At 51.2% G+C, this 22,821-nt stretch overlaps 1 protein-coding gene across 1 annotated transcript in view; it reads left to right on the top strand.

Moving 5' to 3' along the window:
* Window positions 1-22,159, top strand: part of LOC132334955 (zinc finger protein 850-like) — a 300,730-nt gene extending 278,571 nt beyond the window's left edge. The window contains exon 5 of the mRNA XM_059861079.1: window positions 20,971-22,159. Coding sequence (XP_059717062.1) covers window positions 20,971-21,725 — 755 coding nt within the window. The 3' untranslated portion in view covers window positions 21,726-22,159. The remainder of the gene's footprint in view (window positions 1-20,970) is intronic.
* Window positions 22,160-22,821: the final 662 nt, after the last annotated feature.

The raw sequence follows: 22,821 nt of genomic DNA, 5'->3' as shown, positions 1-22,821 counted from the left end.
TAAATCCCCGAATTTTCGCCACTCTGTCAACTCATGTACAGTATGAGGATTTGCAAAAACTCCCTTGGCATACCCATATGCTAAAAGCCCCGGTAACTCCTTTTGTAAATCTATCTCCTTAACCTGCCGCTTTTGTAAAAAAGCAGTAAATAAATCATATGCTGCTTGCCTTTCCATACCTAATTCGTCAGCGCTGTTGTAGCCCCTCAAGGTCTCGGCAGCACGTATCGGCCAGGCTCGTCTGTACGGACACCCAGGGCACGGCGCGTCTTAACTCTTCTTTTTCGCGCTTTTTTGCCGTCCCGGCTGCTTCGGGACCCGACCCGGTCGTCGCTCGTCCGTGGTGTCTGGCAAGGATCACGTCGTAGGGGTCACCATTTGACGGAGTCGACGGGAGACAAGCACATCTGATGATGATCACCGTCTCAATTTATTGATTTAACATGCGTGTTCTTATAACAGTGATAATAAGGCTCATACATATTGCAAAACTAAAGCTCACTATTGGTTCGCTATAAAAGGTCAGCTCAACTTTTGCTATCAGATACTCAGGATGCTTATGTTTTCTCCCCTCAGATACTCAGGATGCTTATGTTTTCTCCCCTCATTAGCTAGTCTCTGCTTCTGCATCCCGTTATCGTGTAACTTCCTGCTCAAGGACACTCTGGCCCTGCCAAAGGCCCCCCATCAGAGGTCCATTGCTTTACCAGCTGTATTTTATCATGTCCCTTCTCTTCAAGCCACATCTCCACAAAACTCTCCACAAGAAATGGCAGTATTGAAAATGTGAGAAGCAATGTTTTATCCATTGAGGCAGTGCCTGACCTCAAGGAAGACTTTTCCTACCAATCAAGACTTTCTTAGGGAACACCCTGCTTCAATATCAATTAGAAAATAATGTTATATTGCCTCTTATGAAAAGAAAACTAATGAGAGAAAATCTTGAAAGTAGGGAAAAAAATCATTTGAGGTAATTGCTCATTGAAATCTTTTTTATTAATTCCACTCCTGACAAAATTATTTCTTGAAGACAATTCTGGTAGAGGTGCAGCTCCTTTGGGCTTTGTGAACTCTGAGGAGCCCCATGGGAGATTTGTTGCCACCTCCATGAGCCTCAGTTCCTCAAAGAAGATGTCACAAATGTCCAAGAAAAGGAAATGCAAAGCAAAGGCAGAACACACCTTCCAGGGCCCAAGATAATATTCTCCTCCCCACTGGATTTTTGCCCTGCTCAGATGGGACTGTCCGAGGGTGAAGGAGACTTCCTGAGCAATCCTTTGCTTTCCGGGCACTGATCAGCTGGATGCCCAGGGAGGCTCTCTGGAACAGAGGCTGGGCAGAGTTCAAGGAATAAAGTAGGGATTTATTAAAAGGCCTTCAAAGGATTCACCTTGAGCAGTGCAAGAGCCCAGATGAGGCTACACTCAAAATGGATGACCAGTCAAGAGTTTTCACACTCTTATAATGTTTGGTCCATTTAAATATTAGGGTTAATTGTCCAATTACAGCCTCAGGTTATGCAGTCCCATCCTCCCAGTTTGCTCTGCTCAGTTCGCTGTTGTTTGCACTTTTGGGGCCTGAAGCTGCAACCGTGTCCTTGGTTCTGGGGCTGGAAGAGGATTGTTTTGTCTGACTACACTGTGAAGAAAACTTGCTAACACTCTGTATGAAGTCCAGAGTTACAGACTAATGCAGCAGAGAATCTGGAAAATATAACAGCTAAAACTGAAGGCATCAGCCTGTTCCATGTTCCCTTGGTTCCATGGGGACCCACAGTGTCACAATGGCTCCTCCGTGACACTACAGGCTCCACAGTGTCACCCTGTGCCCTCAGTTCCATGGCAGTTTCACAATGGTCTTCTTTGATTCCATAAGGTCCCCATGGTGTCACAATGGCCGCTTGTTTCCATGAGGTTCCATAGTGTCACCATGGTGTCCTTGGACCAGCCTGGTCACAACTGACCCATGGTCCCATGAGGTTCTGTAGTGTCACTGTGGTGTCCTTGGACCTGCATTGTCACAACTGACCCATGGTTCCATGAGGTGCCCCAGTGTCACTGTGGTATCCTTGGACCCACCTGGTCACAACTGACTCATGGTTCCATGAGGTTCCCTGGTGTCACCATAGTCACTGTCAGAGGCTGGATGAGATCAATGTCCTGAGACACCGTGAGATGAGCTGTCAATCAGTCACAGAGTGGGGACAGCGCTAACCCAGCCCTGATTGCCTGAGCGATCAGAAATCCCACCTGGGGGGAGGTCCACAAAGGCCTGGGGGCTTAAAAACACAGAGCACAAGGTCAGCCCCTGGTATGGAATCTGCCTTCTCCTGGGGTTTGTGTCTCACCCACACCGGAACCCTAGGAACTGATAGTCATATGCATGTCTTTCTAGAGAGCTTCTGTCTTTCTGTCTCTCTCTCTTTCTTCTCCTAATGCTCTTTATATGGAACATTTTTGGGTACCACAACAGCTTACGTGTTTAAAGGTTTCTAGGTTAAATGAGCTAAGTTAATGAAGTTATTGCTATGATAAGGGTTTTATATGTAATTGGATGTTGCATTAAATCCTCCTCCAAAGTTTCTTGGTTTTTTGTACTTTGCCAGTAAAATTTTGTGTCATTTTGGCTGCTTGAGAATATCTGGCTGGTGTTTCTCCTGTGCACCAAACTCGAGTAAAGGAGCCTTTGGTTACCTCCAGCATGGCAGTGTTCTGGGCTCTTACACCCTACAGGCTCACAACGGCATCTTGTTTCCACACTAGCCCCTTGGTTCCATGGGCCCTAACAGTGCCACAATGATCCCCTCAGTTCCACAACTTCCCACAGTGTTGCAGAGAATACATTGTTTAAGGAGTTAATAAAAAGTTCCAATGATAGTTATAGAGTGTTTGTTTAATGTTTTATGGTTATGTAAAGTGCCAATGTTAGTTATTGTTTGTTAAAGGTTTTATAATTTTGTATATCCCCTTACCGTCGGGTATTACCCTGGCTGCTCCCACTCTCATCTAAAATGGTGAACCACTCAAGACCATAAAGAAGATGATTACGTCACCTAATAAGGAAATATGAAACTCCCATAAGACTTAGCAGAAAAGGATTACATAACAAAGACCCCTAGAACAACAAACCACCATGCAAATAAAGAATCAAAATAACACCTCTAAACAGAGGGAACATAAGACAATATCAAAGACCCTGGTCAGAACTTGTTGCCTTCGTCACCCCAACCAGAGCAGGCCAAGAGCAGTATAAAGATTATGAACCTGAAACCAACAGGCGTCTACTCAGAGACTCTCGTGAGGAAAGAAGACCCAGCTCTGCCGGATGACAGAGCTGACATCCTCCTTCTCCACGCCGTCTCGGGAGGAGTGGTGGTGTGCGCACACCCCCATGGGTCCCCTACCTAGACTGTTTCCAGTAAAGCTGAAACCACTAAAGAGCTGGTCACGTGCCATTCATAACAGTCTTGGGCACTCGTCCGGGATAGGCCACACCCGGAGAGAGGACTGAGGGGCTCCGGGATATCTGGCCCTATCTGGACCAGTCAGCAGCAGCCAAGGAGCCGAGGACCAAACAGTGTGGAGGAGCATCGGTAAGGAAAGCTGGTGGCAGGAGTAGGAGGCAAGCAATGTCACAGTGGTCTCCATGATTCCATGAGGCCCCACAGTGTCACAATGGTCCCTTGGTCTCACAGGGCCCCACAGTGTCACAATGGTCCCTTGGTTCCATGGCCCTGTGCTGCTGCATTCCCCCCTCCCCTTCTCAGCCCGCCCTGCCAGCTGAGAAATGCTCCTTGGGCCTCGGCCTTGGCCAGCAGCCCCTGGGCTCAGCTCCTCTGCAGCTCATCACAAACACTGTCTGCTCCAGGCACTGCTGCTGCCCAACCAGCTCCTGGTTCCTTTAGGAGCAGCCCTGGGAACTGTTTTTGTTCCCTCGGTGGCACAACATCCCTGTTCTCACAGTGCCAAAGAAAGCTGCTGATGCCAAGTGTGGCCAGGATGAGCCATTGCTGGGACTGAAGCCCCTCTCGTGGGGCCCTGCAAACAGCGCTCCAAAAGGAGCCCTTGGAGCTCTCCTGGGCCAGCGACTCCCTCTGAGTGGGGCCTCTCCCAGCCGGGAACTCTCCCGTCTGCTGCACTCGGGGATCCTGAACAGCGACAGAGCTTGGGCCGATCCCCCCACTGCTCCAGGCTCAACCCTTGGCCTGCTGGGGAGATGCCAAAGCATCCACAGTGAGCATTCCCTGCCCTCAGGGGAATTTCTCCCAGGTGCCTTGCACTGACTCTTTGTGTCTGTGTGCACACAGGAGTGCCTGTGCTGGGGAAATGTGGCAGAAATGCTGCTCTCTGAGGGGTTTGAGTGCCTTGGATAGCTGAGTCAGTCAGGCCTCTTGTGGAGAGTTTTGTGCAGGGCTGGCTTGAAGAGAAGGGCCATAGCCAGGCTGACTTGATAGTGCTGAGAGATATTTAGGCCAAGGGTAGCTCCAAGGGCAAAGTTTCCCTTGAGAACAAAGAAGCTTTATAAGAATGTGCAAAAAGAGATGCGAACGCGGAACAGAAATTGTTGCTTAACTACAGGAATGTAGAAGTTGTTAGTGATAACTCGCAATGACGAAAAATGCAGCCTAACCAATAAGGAGCTATGATTTTGCAATATGCATGAGCTGATTAACTAGTGTATTTAATCATGAGGATAATGCTAATAAATTGAGACTTGCTGATGGCCACCTGGTGTCCGAGTCTCCCTTCTCCGACAAATGGTTGACCCCGACGTGCCCCTGTCGCTTTTAAAAAGAAAACAGGGGAGAACGTGCCACGGTCGGTGAAGTAGCGTTGGGGCCCGACGCAACCGGGTCGGTGTCAAACGACGTAGGGAAGACACCCTCAGGAGCTACAGCGGTGGTCCTGGGCCATACGTGCTGCCGAAGCCGGAGAGTTGCAACAGCGCTGACGATACAATGGACAGGCAAGCAGCATATGATTTATTTATTCACCACTTAGATAGGAGGGGGGTAAAAGAAATAGATTTAAAAAAGGAACTCCCGGGGCTGTTAGCTTGGGGATATGCGAAAGGTTGTTTTTTAAATCCGCACACGGTGCATGAGCTTACAGAATGGCGTAAGTTAGGAGATGTATTGTGGGACGCAGTTTTGGAGGACGATAAGACGGCAAAAAAGCTAGGGAAGGTCTGGAGAGTAGTGCATAATACACTGTTGAAGCAAGAATCAGAAAAGAGGGCGGCTAGGGAGGCAGTTGAGGCACATAAACGGAATGCTCAGTATGGGTCAGACAGTGAACCTCGAGCACCTGGCATTTCGCAAGTCGTGATACCTCTCCCTGGGGGGCCCGAGAAATGTCCGGATTTGAGCGGCTTGCAGCCCTCTGCGCCTCCCGCGAGTGAGATTCCGGAGGCTTTGTTACAGCCCATAAATACCTCAGGGCGCGACATTCCAAAAGCAACCCCCTCGGAGCCAGAACCTGTCCCTGGGGCGCTTAGCGACCTGTGGGGGGAGATGGCTCGGCAGCGGAGGGAGGCATGGAATACCCTGGCTAAGCACGGGCTGGAAACGGGAGAGGAGGCGGAGGTAGATGCAGCAAGAGACTGGGCATTTCCCGTGGTGTACACTCAGGGGGTGGACCAACAGGGACAGCCGGTGCAATTGGGAACGTACTCACCCTTGGATTGGAAATTGTTGGCTCAGTTGCGGCAGACAGTTAGTCAGTTTGGATTTAAGAGTGAGCCCGCTAAGCAAATGCTCGACTATTTGTTTGATACACAGTTGCTGCTTCCCAATGACTTGCGGAGCATTGTGAAATTGATATTTACACAACATCAGCAGTTGTTATTTAATGCACACTGGCACGGACGTGTTAATGAAGCCTTAGCGGTACAGAGGGGACCAGGAGACCCGTTACAGGGAGTTACGCTGGAGGAATTAATGGGGGTTGGGCACTATCGAAGGACCGAAGCCCAAATGATAATGGGTCCAGATAAGGTTAGAGAAGCGATGAGGTTGGTGCGGCTCGCTATGGAACAAGTGAAGGATAGCTCAGGAATACCTATGTATATGGGAATTAAGCAGGGACGCGAGGAATCATTTGGAAGTTTTATAGACAAAGCTGCTGCAGCTATTGAGAGAGCAGGAGTGCCAGAGTATATGCGCGGGGCATTACTTAAACAGTGTGCTTTGCAAAATATCAATGAGTCCACTAAAAAGGTGTTAGCGACTTTGGGTGCCAACTGGACCATAGAGGAAGCTTTAGAGAGGATGGCTTTGCAACCGACGGGCTCGCAGGCTTTTTTAGTCAGGGCTATTGAGGAACTAGGACTAGGGTTGCAGAAACAGGCAGAATCCACACAGTCACAAGTGCTTGCAGCTCTTGCTCCTCTCCGTGCTTCCACCGTGGCTCCAGCAACATCCGAATGGCAGCCGCGCCCAGACACAAGTCGCTGCCGTGACATCAGCGCCACCTCCTGTCTTCAACCAGCAACAACAGGGAGCTTGGGACTCGACTTGGCAGCAGCAGTAAAAGTCACCCTGATGACGACGCGGCCCACTAAAATCCCCACTGGAATATATGGCCCTATAAAAATTGAAGGACAACCTTATGGAGGACTGTTGCTGGGACGATCTTCGGTTTCTATAATGGGACTGTTTGTGTTACCCGGTGTGATTGATGCGGATTATCAAGGACAAATACAAATTATGGCTTACACTCCCTTTCCACCGCTAACGATTGAGGCAGGACAACGCATTGCACAATTTATACCACTTCCACAGCTTAATAGGGGAGTGCAACCATTGCAACAGACCCCTCGCGGTAACCAAGGTTTTGGATCCTCTGGTTTAGCAATGCTCACAATGGACTTGCACAGCAGACCCAAAAAGAAGGTGAAAATAACTTATGCAGGAAATACAATTGAACTTTGGGGTCTGTTAGATACAGGAGCGGACACCAGCATTATCTCTCCCGATAAATGGCCTAAGGATTGGCCCACTAAGGATACAACGGATACAGTTACAGGAATAGGAGGATTTACACTAGCCCGAAAAACACCTCCATTGACGGTGACGATAGAGGACCAACAATTGGTCACAGTTTTGTCAATAGTCACCTTGCCACCCACAGTACACTGTTTAATTGGGAGAGACGTGTTAGCACAACTTGGGGTTGTATTATCAAATGAGCACCCTTTGGGGTAGTTGCCATTGCTTGGACTTTCCCAATTCCACTTACATGGACTACAAATACCCCTGTAATGGTTAAGCAATGGCCTTTAAAAAGGGAAAGTTTGCTACAAGCACATAAACTAGTGGAGGAGCAATTTCAACAAGGACATTTACAACTATCCACTAGTCCATGGAACACTCCTATTTTTGTGATTAAAAAGAAGTCAGGGAAATATCGCCTACTACATGGGCAGGAAAGCCTGGTCATTCAGTAGGAGGTCCCTGTTACCTTGGCAAACTAACACTTTTTGCTCCCAGTATCACGATAGTTCAGAACAAGACACAGAGGACCAGACGAGCTAGGCGTGATGTACACCAACTGGGGAAGGAATGTGATGACGGGGTAGAACTGTGGAACAGACCAACAACTATCATTGCCTCATTATTGACACCAGGGGTAACTGCAGCACATGCAATCACACAATTGAAAAAATTGGCCTGTTGGACAGGAAAACAAATTAATATTACTTCTGAAATATTGGGTGAACTGGTGACTGATGTCGACAATGTGAGACATCAGCTACTACAAAATCGTGCCGCAATAGATTTTTTGCTTTTGGCCCATGGACATGGGTGTGAGGACTTCGAGGGTATGTGTTGCCTTAACTTATCCAGCCATTCAGAGTCAATTCATAAGAAGTTGCAACTGTTGCGTGATAACATGAAGAAACTTACTGTTAATTCAAATCCTTTTGATGCTTGGCTGAGCTCCTTGGGAATTGCTGGCTGGCTTAAGAGCTTAGTTATGATGTTTGCAGGACCTTTGCTTATTATAATATGTGTTTTGCTTTTTGGGCCTTGTATATTGCAGTGTATATTAGCACGGATTAGAGCATTTACAGACAGCCTTTTTGAAAAACATGCAACCCTTCTTGCCCAAAAAGAAAACGGGGGAAGTGTGGAGAGTTTTGTGCAGGGCTGGCTTGAAGAGAAGGGCCATAGCCAGGCTGACTTGATAGTGCTGAGAGATATTTAGGCCAAGGGTAGCTCCAAGGGCAAAGTTTCCCTTGAGAACAAAGAAGCTTTATAAGAATGTGCAAAAAGAGATGCGAACGCGGAACAGAAATTGTTGCTTAACTACAGGAATGTAGAAGTTGTTAGTGATAACTCGCAATGACGAAAAATGCAGCCTAACCAATAAGGAGCTATGATTTTGCAATATGCATGAGCTGATTAACTAGTGTATTTAATCATGAGGATAATGCTAATAAATTGAGACTTGCTGATGGCCACCTGGTGTCCGAGTCTCCCTTCTCCGACAGCCTCTAAGAATAGTTCAGTCATGAGGTATGAGCTAAGTTAAATGCTTCTGAGAGTTGTTCTTTTGCTAAGTTGTTACTTTTAATGTAAGTTATTAGGTAAGTTGAACACTCTTAAGTCTTATTCCTCTGTTAAATTGCAAAGTCGTAGGTTTTATGTCAGGTTAAATAGTGTTAGGTGCAGGTTTTGGCTAAATTGTGGCATTTAAGGTATCAGTTAAGGTATAAATTAAGTCCTGTTAGGTTTGAGCTCTTTTATGCTTTTATCTCTTTATTCCTTTTATCCTTGCCCTTTTGTCACACACACACAGGGAGAGTTCTCAGTTCATTTCTGGTTTGATTGCCTGGATTCTGTTTGGTTTTGTTGTTGCTTTGTTTTCCTGGTGTGCCTGAAGTGTCCAGGCAGGAGCAGAGTGACTCTTGCCAAGGAACTTTGTGCTGCTGTCCCTTAATATCAAATCTGGTTTTTGCTGATCCCTTGCCAGGGATTTTTTCAGCATTCTCAAGCCCTCATTCCTAACAGGGTGAAGGAGCCCTGGCCCAGGCTCTGGCCCTGGGGGACACAGGGACACTGCCGGGGGGTCCCTGTCCCCCTGTCCCACCCCCAGGGCCCCGGCCCCCTGTCCCCGTGTCAGGCTCTGGGGTCGATCTCGTGGAACATCCTCTGGCGGAGGCTGCGGGGCCGGGGGCGGGGGGACCCGGGGGGACAGGGGACCCTGCTGGGCACGAGCAGGGTTGGACTGCTCTGGGGGGGCTGTGAGGGGGGACAGGGCAGAGTGACCTCCCCAGCGACCTCACACAGCCCATGTGATGTCACACTGCCCCTGTGATGTCACACAGCTCCTGTGAAGTCACAGCCCACTCTGGGAGGTCACACAGCACCCTTGTGATGTCACAAAGCCAACTCTGGGATGTCACCCTGGAATGTCATACAGCTGCTCTGTGATGTCACAAAGTCACCTTGTGATGTCACAGTCTGTTCTGTGATGTCACAGCTTGCTCTACGATGTGACACAGCCACCCACTGATGCCACAACCCACTCTCTGATGCCACAGAGCCACCCTCTATGATGGCAGGATCTACTTTATGGCCTCACACCCTACTCTATGATGTCACAGCCAGCTCTGTGATGTCACAACCCCCTCAGTGATGTGACAAAACCCTCTCTGTGATGTCATACTGCCACTCTGTAATGTCACAGCACACACTTTGACCTCACAGCCTGCTCTATGATGTCATACAGCCATGACATGATGTCACAGCCTGTTCTGTATGTCACAGAATCCCATTGATGATGTTGTAGCTGCTCAGTGACCTCACACAACAAACTGTGATGTCATAGCCCAATCTGTGACCTCACACAACCCACTCTGGGCTGTCACACAGGCCCTTGCTGACATCCCAGCTGCTCTGTGCCTCTATGACACAGCCACAGAGGTGCTGCTGTGACACAGCCCCCTCGGGGACATCCCACAGCCCCTGCCAGTGCTGAGCCCCTGTGAGCTCTGTCTGTGCCCTGCTGGTGTCCCTGAGGTGCCCTGGCCGTGCCCCAGCCCTGCTGGGCTGTGCACAGGAGCTGCTCCTGCCCAGAGCTGTCTCTCTGCAGCGCTGCCCTTGCCAGGAGCTGCCTCTGTGCCAGGAGCCCAGCCCAGCTCAGCAGCACAGACACAGCACAAGGACTTTAATGACCCTCTGGGGCTTTGGTGCTCTTTGCATCAGACCCAGTCCCTCAGAGTGTGCTCAAAGAACTTCTCAAGAACTCAAAAAGACATTGATACACTCAAGTTTCTTATACTTTAATAGATCCTTCAGAGGGACAGGACTGAGAAAGTGTCCCCAGGTTCCAGCTAGAGCAGAACACTGGAGGCACTGATGACAGCTCAAGACAAGCAAAGGGAAAGGTGTCTCTGGTGCTGAGCAAACCTGCACCTCTGTCCCTGCAGGCTGTGCTCATCCCCTGGCTGCCCCACCTGGCTGGCCCCTTCCTTTGCTGACAGCTCTGCCTCCTGCCTGCCTCTGCCTGCCCACACAAAGCCTTGGGCTGCTCCAGGCTCCTTCTGGGGACGTGCTGCACCACAGCCCTGCCCTGGCAGGGAAATTCCTTTCTCCTGGTGCCCAGTCTGGGCCTCTCCAGCTGCCCTTGGTGCCATTATTTCTTTCTCTGGCTGTTTTATACAATGAAGAAAAACTCCAGCCTCTCTGAAACCACCCTTCAATCCCTCCCAGGCTACTCCTGTTCTGTCCTCAGTCTCCACATCAAGGAACCCAGAGACCTCAGCTTGTCCCTGCTGGTTCTGTGATGAGGCCTCCAAACTCTAGCTTGGGAGATTTTCGGTTTCTTTCCAAGATCAGTGAAAGTGGGAAAATACTGGTCAAAATATTTTCTCCCAAATCCTGCAGTGACAGAACAAGGGTCAACATCTTTAAACTGAATGAGGGTGGATTTACATTTGTCAGAAGGAAGAAATATTTTACAATGAGAGTGGCAAAAAACTGCAGCTGTTTTTCCAGAGAAGTGGATTCCACATCCCAGGAATGCTCCAAGAGCAGGAGCTTTGTGCAACCTGACCCAGTGAAACCCTCTCATCCCCAAGGATGGATTTCCTATTGTGTGGGTTCTCTGATGTGCTGGGTGCCCTCACCACACTTCTGGCCAGAATGTCTGCTGAGGGCAGCCAGGCTGCTGCAGTGGCAGTGACCTCACAACCATCACCATTGCAGCCCTGGCCCTGGGCCTGGCTCTGCCCCTTCCTCTGCCCCTGCCTTGTCTCTGCTGGCATCAAGAGTTTTGTCATTAATATCTTGTCCCCAAGGTGCTGAGGCCGGTGGCTTCCCAGTCAGGCTCCTGGAGCAGAAGTGGCTTTTCAGAGCCCAGCCAGAAATGAGCCCTGAGGCAGCAGCTCTGCAGTGGTGGCCACCAGGCCGGGGTGCCAAGGGAGGCTTCTGGCCATGCCCTGCAAGCAGCTGCTGCTGCCAAGGTGCCTTTGGTGCCTCAGGCTCTCCCTGGCACAGCTCCCAGCACGGCACTCTGCCCTTGTGCCCAAGGCCTTCCCTGTGCTGGGACTGGCCTGGGGCTTTTCCTGCAGCGGGACCTGCCCTGCTCATGGCACAGGACAGGCAGTTCCTGCTGGAGCAGGAGGCTCTGCCTGCAGTGGGCTTCAACCACACCAGCAAGGCCCCAGTGGGAAATGAATGAGAGAGGTCACACTGCTTTGGGGTGAATAATGCAGAAACCAGCCTGACTCCTCCATCCCAAAGTTCAACATCCTCAGAGGGAGCTGAAGCTGTGGCAGGGCTGAAAAAATCCCTGGAGAAAGGAACAACAAGTGACACCACTGGGAGCTTCTGGAGAGCTGCTGAGTTGGCCCAGCCTGGGCACATCTGACTGACAGGGCAGCACTTCAGACTAGAAAAGCCCCATCCCAAATGTTAATGGCAGCATCTCCTGACATTTCCCTTCTTGGGGGAGTGTGAAGATTCCTCCCTGCAGTGGGGACACCCCTCAAGGTCACTGCTCCAGGCTGAGCCAAAGGGATTTGCCCCCGTCATTGCTGTGGGGGAGTGACATCAATCTCTGCCTAATAACTGCTTCTTTTTCTTGAATACAGTTGCTTTGAAATGAATTCTGAGTGTATAATATAGTATAACATAACATAACATAACATAACATAACATAACATAACATAACATAACATATTAGAGTTACAGCTCTCATACCTTGGAGTAAATATTTCTGTTTAAGATAATTTTGTCTAATCATTGCCAAAAAATATAATATATATTTATATAAATATATCTACTTTGTCATCCTTAATCCTGTGGGACAAATTCTGTAAAGGTTTAATTCCACCTTGATAATTCTTTACACACAAACTCTTGAAAAGTCTGAGGCTGGGATTGGAACCAGCTGCTCCAAGGCTCCTCTCACAGAAGGAGTTTAGAAAGCCTGGAGGTCCTTGGAGGTATCTGGGGATATGTGGGGGCTATTGGGGAACCTTTCTGCACCTCATGAGCAAACAGGAGCTTCTCTAATAAACTTTGCCTGAAGCTCCAACTGTGCCCATGACAGGAACCCCTGTGAGTGTCTGGAACATCCCGGCTCTTTGGCAGCCTGGGGACTCCTGGGATATCACCGTGGAGCCCCTGTGAGTGCCTGTGACAGATCGGTGCCTTTGCAGCCCAAGGTCCCCTGGGATGTCACCATGGAATGGCTGTGACTGCCTGTGACCTCACGGCTCTTTACCATCCCCAGACAGCCCTGGGAGGTCTCCATGGAGCCCCTGTCTCTGCCTGTGACATTCCAGCTCTTGAACAGCCTGGAGACTCTTGGAAAGTCCCCATGGAACCCCTCTGAGGGCCTGTGACAAATCTGATACATAGTAGGCAACCAACTCCAGGACCCATTGCTGTGGTCAGTTTCCATGGCAACCATCACCAGCCCCCTGTTGCTGTGGTCAGTTTCCATGGCAACCATCACCAGGATCCATTCCTATGGTCAGTTTCAATGGAAACCATCACCAGCCCTCTCTTGCTGTGGTCAGTTTCCATGGCAACCATCACCATAGCCCTGTTGCTATGGTCAGTCCCTTGGCAGCTCCATGGAGACCCCATGCCAGGGGTGGTTGCCATGGACATCAGCTCAGGCCTGCAGCCAGAGCCTGTTGCCATGGCAACCATTTGCAGTCCCATCCCCAGGGTCATGGGATCCCAGAATCACAGAACTGGCTGAGTTGGGAGGGACCCATCAGGATCCTTGAGTCCAACTGCTGGCCCTGCACAGGACACCCCAACAATGCCAGCCGGGGCCTGGCAGCACTGTCCAAATGCTGCTGGAGCTCAGAGAGCCCTGGAGCTGGGACCCTTCCCTGGGGAGCCCGGGCAGGGCCCCAGCAGCCTCTGGGGAAAAACCTTTTCCTGAGATCCAACCTAAGCCTGCCCCGACTCAGCTGCAGCTGTCCCAGGCACCAGAGGGAAGAGGTTCCCACAGCCCCAGCCAGGGACCCGCTCCCAGGGCTGAGACCAGCTGGGATGCTCGGTTTCCACGGGCCAGGGTTCAGGAATGGAGTTCCTCACTTTCCTGCTCCCGCTAAAACCACTCAGCCCTCGCTGCCCTCCTACCTCCCATGGAAAGCACAAAAGGCAAAGAACCCGGGCTGGAATAAGAATAATTTATGGGGAACAGCAACAAGATAAAGAACAAACAGAAACAAAAACAATATTCATAACAGAAGGAATAAGAAAAACTATTTACAGGGAAAACTACAACATCAACGGCTGGCTTTTCCTGGCCACGCATTTCCCCTGCCTGGAAAGGACACCCTTCTCCTCAGGGAGAGAGAGAGAGAGAGAGAGAGAGAGAGTCCCTTCTGTGCCTCTGGGAATGACCTGAGGTGGGAGTGAATATAATAACACAGCCATGGCCAGACCCTCATGTTCTTCAATCCCACATCATGTCACTGGCAGGGTCAGGAAAAGGGACAGGTGTCTTCCCAGCATGGATCATGGGGAACATGGATAACCAGGGCTCTTCCAAACATGGGAACTCCAATGGGGGATGAAGCTGGAGCAGTGCACGAAGGTCCTCCTGCGGTCAATGCATTTGCAGGGCTTCCCTTACCGGTGCCTCCGTTGGTGTCTGGTCAAGTTGGAGCTCTGGGTGAAGCTCTTCCCACACTGGGAACACTCGTAGGGCCTCTCCCCAGTGTGGATGCACCGGTGCCTGATGAGGGTGGAGTTGTGCTTGAAGCCCTTCCCGCAGTCAGGGCAGCGGAAGGGCCTCTCCTCTGAGTCAATCTGCTGGTGCTGGAGGAGATCTGAGCTGGTGTGAAACCTCTTCCCACATTCGGGAAGCTCAAAGGGCCTCTCCCCAGTGTGGATGCGTTGGTGTGTGACGAGTTCTGAGCTGTACCTGAAGCCCTTCCCACACTCCCCACACTTGTAGGCCCATTCCCCAGTGTGGATCATCTGGTGGCTGATCAGGTGGGAGCTCTGCCTGAAGCTCTTCCCACACTCCAAGCACTTGTGGGGCTTCTCCCCATCAGGAAGCTGCTCATGGACCACCAGCTCTGAGCTCTGGCTGGAGCTCTGTCCACTTTCTGGGCACAGGGTGGGTCTTTCCTCCTCAGAGCACCCTGGGCTGTCATTGCAGCCCCTCCTCCTGTGAGATCTTCCAGGATTTTCCTCCCTGTAGAATTCCTGTGCCATGGAGCCACTCAAAACCGCCTCTTCCACAAGGTTCTGACATGGGGATTTGTCCTCCCTGGTCTTAATCCTCAGCTCCATGTCAGAGTGAGGAAAAACAAGGAGAGGATGGGATTTGCTTCCGTGCCAGAGGGAAGGGGAAGGAGACCCCCCCAGGGCATTCCCAGAAGGACGGCGTTGGCAGCAGGTTTGTCCTGCCGCTGGGGGCAGTGCTGGGCTGGGAAATGGAGCAGGAGAGAGGGGGAAAGGGGCACTGACTTCCTCCTCACCTGCCTGGGTGTCCTGGGGCATCTTTGTCTTCTTGCAGCCTCCTCCTCCATGCAGCAAAGGTTTGGGAATAGGATATCCTGTTTTGGGAGGAAAACAAGGGTTGAGCACATTGAGTCTTGTACTGGATTGAAGACAAACCAGGGGGAGAGTCTAAGCCAGAATTATAATTTAATAGGAAAATTAAGTTCAGGGCAATGATACAGAAACACTGCCTTAAGCTGACAGAGTCAGGATATTACCTGACACCCTGTTGATCAGGGGGCTGGTAGCAGTCCCATTAAATGGTGGCTGCAGTCCTGTTGGAGTGATGAACGTGATTCTGTCGAAGCAGTGATCCTGTAGAAGGGTCTGGCCTTCCTCTGAAGGTCCAGGGGTGGTTATGGAGCTCTTGTCCTCTGGGAATGCAGTAGGCAAGGTGCTCCTGGTCTTGTAAGCCTCAGTTTATATCCAGGTAGGAATGCTTGGTTCCTCCCCCTGGGTGGAGCATCCCACAATGGGGGGATGTAATTTCATCAGTCCTGCAGTGGCACTCAATGGCCCATTCACAGAAGATATCTCCCCTGGAGGGCGTTATCAGGGGTGAGTCATGGAAGAGATAAAGAACTCTTCCCCACCTGTTTATAGCAGTTTGTGGAGATGGTGATTGAAAACATGTTTTTGGTTCCATCTTACATTGCAACCTGAAACAGTGGGGTAATCCCTGCTCAGTGGGGTGAGCACCACCCCCCTTACCCAGACTGGCTCAGGTGTAAAACCCCCACCCTGGGAAGGCCACACACACAGGGGACAATGTCACACTTGCCCTGCCCCAGGGGTGGTCTCTGTCCTTGTCACTCCCTTGTTCTCCCCCCTTTTCTCTTTCTTTCCATCTCTCTCTCTACCTCACATTTACTGTTCAATAAAATCCATGTTGGATTTGGTCTCATTAACACCTTAATTGGAGCAGAGGCATCTCTCTAACAATTTTCTTAACCAGCTTGCAACATTATTTTGACACAGTGAGTTTAAGCACTGTTCTCTGACCCCAAGTTCCTTTGACAAGAGCATGGTTCCCTCCTCTGAGGAGGTCGTGGCTCTACTAGAGGAACTCTTGGAAACTTGGACGCTGTTTCCTCAGAGCGACTAATGGGAGAACTGATGAGGAAAATGGCTGTTGTGGGTGGCCAGTGTAAAGAAAATATTTTGTTGTCCTTCCTTGAAAAGTTTGTTAAAATCACTGGAGGAAAGGGAGCAAATGGTACCAGCAAGACTGACAAGGTTCGTTCACCCCATGGTGAGGAACACAAGGCTGCTAAAAGTCCCATAAGAAGCCCAGCTCAAGTAGCTAAATTCCCAAATAACTCCAGAATTCACAGGCTCAGGGGCTTTGCCAAATGTGAGAATCATTTTTCTCTTTCTCCCTGTCACCTTTTAAACAGCTACACAGAGCTTCCCCTTCCTTTGAATAATCTGTATAGGGCTGAATTTCCCCTTTTCTTTTATCGGAACCTGCCAGCAGCTGAGCTGGAGCTGTGCAGGAACCGATGAAACTTGGAATTGCCATCATCATTGCTTCTGTTGTTGGTTTATTCATGTTTGGGATTTTCTTGCATTTTCATCACATGTGACTTGTGGGAAAATCAAGTATTCATCAAGGTATTTTATGCAGAGTTAAGTTTGATTTCTGCCGAGTTTATTTTGTCCAGTGCCCAGGGGATGCTCAAGGGGTCTCTGTGCCTCTCGCCTTCGGGGAGGCTTGGGAGGGGCTTGAGGGGTTTGTCCCTGTCCCTGTCACCCCAGGCCATTCCCCAGGGAGTATCCCTGTCCTTCTCACCCCAGGCTATTCCCCAGGGAGTGTCCCTGTCACCCCAGGCCATTCCCCAGGGGGTCTCTCCATCATTCTCACCCCAGGGAATTCCTGGGGGGGGTCTCCCTCCCCCTCACCCCTGTCTCAGGGGCAGTCTCTGTCCCTCTCAGCACAGGGATGCTCAGGGGTCTCTGTCCCCTCGCCCTGGGGGATGCTCGGGGGGTCTCCATCCCTCTGGCCTCAGGGAATGCCTGTGCAGGGCTGGGGACCAGGGGCTCTGTGTCCCTCTCACCACTGAGGGTGCTCGGGGCTGGGGGGGCTCTCCGACCTTCTCACACCTGGGGAGGCTGGGGGGGGGGCTCTGTCCCTCTCAGCCCTGGTGTGACCCCACCCAAACATCATCGGGGTCAGAGGGACAGAGACACCCCCAAACCCCCAGAAGGGCTGAACCTGGGATTTGGTTTGGGGCTGAGGATTTAGGAAGGGGCTGGAATTGGAGCTGGGGTTGAATTTGGGGCTGAGATTTGGATTAGAGCTGGGATTGGGGTTAAGGCTAGGCATGGGATTGGCTTTAGGGCTGGGGTTGGGATTGGGTCTGGGGCTAGACGAGCCTGGCACTGGGATGGGATTAAATACAGAACTGTGAGTGTGTCTAAATGTGGAGTGAGATTGAGACCAGGATCAGGGTCACACAGAGCAGGACAGGGGGATGCCACTGCAGGATGCCCCTGGCATTTTCTCGGCCCTCCTCAGGTGCCTCCAAACACCGGGGGCAGCTGGGTGCTCCAAGATCCAGATGCTCCCACGCTGCCCCTCAATACCAGGCGAGCATTCCCTGAGGGCAGCCCTGACTGTGACCCTTGGGGCTCTGGGATCAGCCCTCACATCCCTGTGGGAGCAGCTGCAGACAGGACAAGAGATTTCCCTCCTCCTCTTTCCTGTGGAAGGATGAAGCCCAGCTGCCCTTTTCTTCTGGTGCCTCCTCCTCTCCTCTGTTATGAGTAAAAAAAGAGTTACCCATTTTTTTTAAGAAAAGGGTTGCAGAGTTTAAAGTTAAGCTGGGAACTGATTGCTGGCCAAGACTTCTGGTGTTGGTTAAATTTTCTAATCATCTGTTGAGTATTGTCGTTAACCCTCTATTGTGGAGAATTCTTTTTTTCAGTACCACCCTTGCCTGCTGTCAAGAGGATGACAGCCCCCCCGGATGATGGGAAGGGGAGGGGAAATCTCAGGAGACATGCAAATTTATCTCAAAACCCAGACTGCAACGGGACGGGACCCCACCAAATCCCGGAAAAATACCCCAAAAGAAACGAGCCAAAGCAGATTTGAGAGGTCAGGGTGGTGTTTGGACAGCAGGGGCGAGGTCCGAAGCCGGCAGAGATGCTAAAAACCTCAGTCACTCCTCGCCCCGGTTAAAGTCAGTCGAGTCCAGGACTCCTGAACCGGCAAACCAAACCAAACCCGCGGTATACCCCCACTGCCCTCGCGAGGACGGGACTCCCGGCTCTGCCCCCCAGGGGACAGAGCTGCACTTTCCTCCTCTTCTGAGTCACTGCTGGGAGCGGCTGCAGGGAACCGCGGACCTGTAAACCCCCCCCCCCCCCCCCCCCCCATCCTGAGCTGATCACTTTTAATAAAGGCATTAAAAAGGAGAAAGATCTCCTGCCCTGTTTATTTCATCCTCCACTGAAGATGTCAAACTCCTCAGGAGCAGGAAAATCCCCATTCCCTGTTTCCTTGTGGCTGCAGTCTGGAGCATCAATTCAGAATGAAAAACTTTCTGAAAGCCCTGCTGAATGGCACCAGGAAGAGGTTTTGGGAAAGGGTGGAAATTGTATTTTGATAGGAAATAAAGTGACAAAATTATTTCTTTCTGTCCTATTCATTTTCAGTCAGTTCCAGTTTCTGTTTCAGAGTGCCACCTTCTCAGCTGATTGTGTTTGTGCCCTCCTTTCTCTCCTGCCTCTCTTTGCCCACTCTGTTTCTCTCTCAGTGTCTCCCTTTACCCAGGGCAGCTCCCACCAAAGACCCTGTCCTAATTTAATTCCCAATCCACGAGCTACAACAACCATGGGTGAAGTTATGAAGGCTGGCAGTGAAATGTCACTGTAGGATCTTGCTCCACTTGGCTTTTGGGTCCTTCTTAAGAGCTTTGCCTGCAAGAGCAGGAACATCTTTTCTTGGCTGGGAAGGAGACAGGGAGAGAAAGAAATCAGGAAGAGGTTTCAGAGATAGAGAGAAATAGGAAAGAGGTCTTGGGCAGGGGGAGGGGGGAGGGAGGAAAGTGGTCTCAGAGGGACAGAAAGAAATAGGGAAGAGGTTTCAGTGGGAGAGAAAGAAAGAGGAAAAGGCTCCGGCTCGGACTCCACAGCTCTCAGGGACACCCACAGGGCACAGCGCCTTTCACAATTCTGGCCAATCAGAGAACGCACTAAACAATTTCCAGCCAACCAGAGCTTTTCTCACCGATGACTCACGACTTGCCAGGCAGACCCGCAGACCCTAGGGGCCCCCTGGAGCGGAATTTGGGGCTTGGGCCAGGGGGACTGATCCGCACCAGGGGGTCCCCGAGCCCCCTGCCCACCCCTGGGGCTGATCGGGGGCTCCCCCCACCCAGCAGCCGGTGCTGCTGCGGCCGCGGGGCAGAGGGGTGGGAAAGGGGGGTCTGGGCTGGGAGTGGAGGAAATGTGGGGCCAGGTGCTGAGCACAGGGCTGAGCACGCAGAGATGGTTTTGTTCTTGCTGAGCTCGCACTGAGCCAAGGCCTGTCCTGCCCCTCGTCCGGCCACGCTGCAGAGGGGCTGGGGCTGTGGGGGAGATTGGGAGGGGACACAGCCAGGACAGGTGACCCCAACTGACCCCGGGGACACCCCAGACCATAGGACATCATGATCAGGGTATAATGTGGGGAGAACAAAGAGGAAGGAGGGACATTTGGAGTGAGGGTTTTGTCTTCCCAGGTAACACTTAGGCAGGATGGGGCCCTGTTTCGCCAGTGAGCAGGGTCAGCACCAAAGACACAGACACCAACTTAACTTCAGGAACAGTGTAATTTAGATAATGCAAATTTGCCAAAAATTACAAAAGTATTACATAGGCAAAGCAAAAAATCATTATACAATAATTCCAAAAGAGAAGATGTTGAAATGATTATCACTCAACTCTCCATTTCTGGCTGCAGGCTCTGGAGATTCTGTCCCTTCCTTCAGTCAGGGTTGCATTCCCTAACGAGTCCTGGTACCAAATCCAGCTTTCCAAGGCTGCAACAGTGTCTCAGGTTTAGCTGGGTGTGTATACAATTACCATCTGTTAAAGGTGGGGCAGTTATCATCTGTTAATTGAGCAGTTTACTTTATCTCTTCCACAAGGAATCCTCCCTCTGGGGAGATATCTTCTGTTAATGGGCCATTGAGTGTCACTGTGGGACTGCTAGAAATTCCATCATCCCATTGTGAGGTGCTCCACCCAGAGGGAGGAGCCAAGCATTCCAACCTGGATATAAACTGAGAATGAGAACAACAGAGTCAGCCTTCTCCCACAGGATTCCCAGAAGAGCAGCTTTCAGCTCCACTGGATCCCAGAGGAAGACCAGGCCCATCGATACTACCACTGGACCTCCAGAGGAGAACTCCACCCTTCTCCAGGATCCCTGCTCCAACAAAACCACATCTGTCACTGCAGGAGGATGGCAGCCACCATTTAACAGGAGTGCTACCAACACCCTGACCCACAGCGTGTCAGGTGGTACTCTGACTCTGTAAGTAGTTTTTTAGTACTATTGCATTTGTATTTTTAATTTTCCTACTAAAGAACTGTGGTTCCTATTCCCATAGCTTGGCTTGACAGCCCCTTATTTTGAAAATTATAATTCCAAGGGAGGGGGTTAACATTTTCCATTTCAAGGGAGGCTCCTGACATCCTTAGCAGACACCTGTCTTTTCAAATTGACACAATGCCCCAGGACACCCAGGCAGGTGTGGAGGAAGTCAGTGCCCCTTTCCCCCTCTCTCCTGCTCCATCTCCCAGCCCACCATGGCTCCCAGCTGTAGGACAACCCTGCTGCCAACGTCATCCTGCTGGGACTGCACTGGGGGGATCTCCTTCCCCTTCACTCTGGCACAGAGACAAATCCCATCCTCTCCTTGTCCTTCCTTCCCCAGACAAGGAGCTGAGGATGGAGACCAGGGAGGACAAATCCCCACAGCAGAACCTCGTGGAAGAGAAGCCCTACAAGTGCTTGGAGTGTGGGAAGAGCTTCAGGCAGAGCTCTTACCTGATCCAGCACCAGATGATCCACACTGGGGAATGGGCCTTCGAGTGTGGGGAATGTGGGAAGGGCTTCAGCTGCAGATCCAAGCTCCTCACCCACCAACACATCCACACTGGGGAGAGGCCCTACGAGTGTCCTGAGTGTCAGAAGAGGTTTCAGACCAGCTCCCATCTCCTCAGGCACCAGCTGATTCACACGGATGAGAGGCCCTTCCGCTGCCCCGACTGCGGGAAGGGCTTCAAGCACAACTCCACGCTCATCAGGCACCGGCGCATCCACACTGGGGAGAGGCCCTACGAGTGCACCCAGTGTGGGAAGAGGTTTCAGACCAGCTCCGTTCTCTGCCTGCATGAGCGCATTCACACGGATGAGAGGCCCTTCTGCTGCCCTGAGTGCAGGAAGAGCTTCAAGCAAAATGCCCACCTCATCACCCACCGGCGCATCCACACTGGGGAGAGGCCCTACGAGTGTCCCCAGTGTGGGAAGAGGTTTCACACTAGCTCCAGTCTCCTCCTGCATGAGCGGATCCACACGGATGAGAGGCCCTTCTGCTGCCCTGACTGTGGGGAGGGCTTCAACCGCAACTCCACCCTCATCAGGCACCGGCGCATCCACACTGGGGAGAGGCCCTACGAGTGTCCCCAGTGTGGGAAGAGCTTCACCCAGAGCTCTCACTTGACCAGACACCAACAGATGCACCGATAAGGGAAGCCCTGCAAATGACCCCACTACAGTGCTCTTCATGCACTGCTCCAGCTTCATCCCCTATTGGAGGTCCCACGTTGGGAAGAGCCCTGGTTATCCGTGTTCCCCATGATCCATGCTGGGAAGACACCTGTACCTTTTCCTGCCCCTGCCAGTGACATGATGTTGGATTGAAGAACATGAGGGTCTGGCCATGGCCATGACATTACATTCCCTCCCACCTCAGGTCATTGCCAGGGGCAGGAAAGGGACTCTCTCTCTCCCTGAGGAGAAGGGTCTCCTTTCCAGGCAGGAGGAAGTACATGGCCAGGAAGAGCCAGCCGTTGATGTTGTAGTTTTCCCTGTAAATAGTTTTTCTTATCCCTTCTGTTATCAATATTGTTCCTCTTCTTATTTATTCTTCATCTTGTTTCTGTTGCCAATAAATTGTTCTTATCCCAGCCTGGGATCTTTGCCTTTTGTGCTTTCCATGGGAGGTGGGAGGGCAGCAAGGGCAGCACAGTTTTAGCCGGAGCAGGAAATTGGGGAATCCCATTCCTGAACCCCAGCCCATGGAAACCAAGCATCCCAGCTGGTCCCAGCCCTGGTGGCCATGGCAACAGCCCTGGGAGCGGGTCCCTGGCTGGGGCTGTGGGAGCCTCTTCCCTCTGGTGCCCAGGGACAGGAGTGGAGGGAACGGCTGCAGCTGATTTGGGGCAGGCTTAGGTTGGATTTGAGGAAAAGGTTTTTCCCCAGAGGCTGCTGGGGCCCTGCCCAGGCTCCCCAGGGAAGGGTTCCAGCTCCAGGGCTCTCTGAGCTCCAGCAGCGTTTTGACAGCACTGCCAAGTCAGGATGGCATTGTTGGGGTGTCCTGTTGTCCTGGTTCAGGGCAAATTTGGGAGAGAACTCCCAAAGCGGCTCCTGCAGGAAAGCAGATTCAACTGGCCCGTTCCCCCAACCGGTTAGGGAGAAAATACCTCCTTGGAGAAAATTGGAAAAAACCCTTTTTATTAAACAATAAAACCTAAACAATATTAAATAATAAAACTTGAACAATATTAAACAATAAAACCTCTTGCTGCTCCAAAAGAGATGACAAACTCAGAAAAGTCCCCTC

The sequence above is a fragment of the Haemorhous mexicanus genome, chromosome 16, assembly GCF_027477595.1.
Source record: "Haemorhous mexicanus isolate bHaeMex1 chromosome 16, bHaeMex1.pri, whole genome shotgun sequence".
Classification (NCBI taxonomy): Eukaryota; Metazoa; Chordata; class Aves; order Passeriformes; family Fringillidae; genus Haemorhous; species Haemorhous mexicanus.
This window is presented reverse-complemented; position numbering and strand designations above follow the sequence as displayed.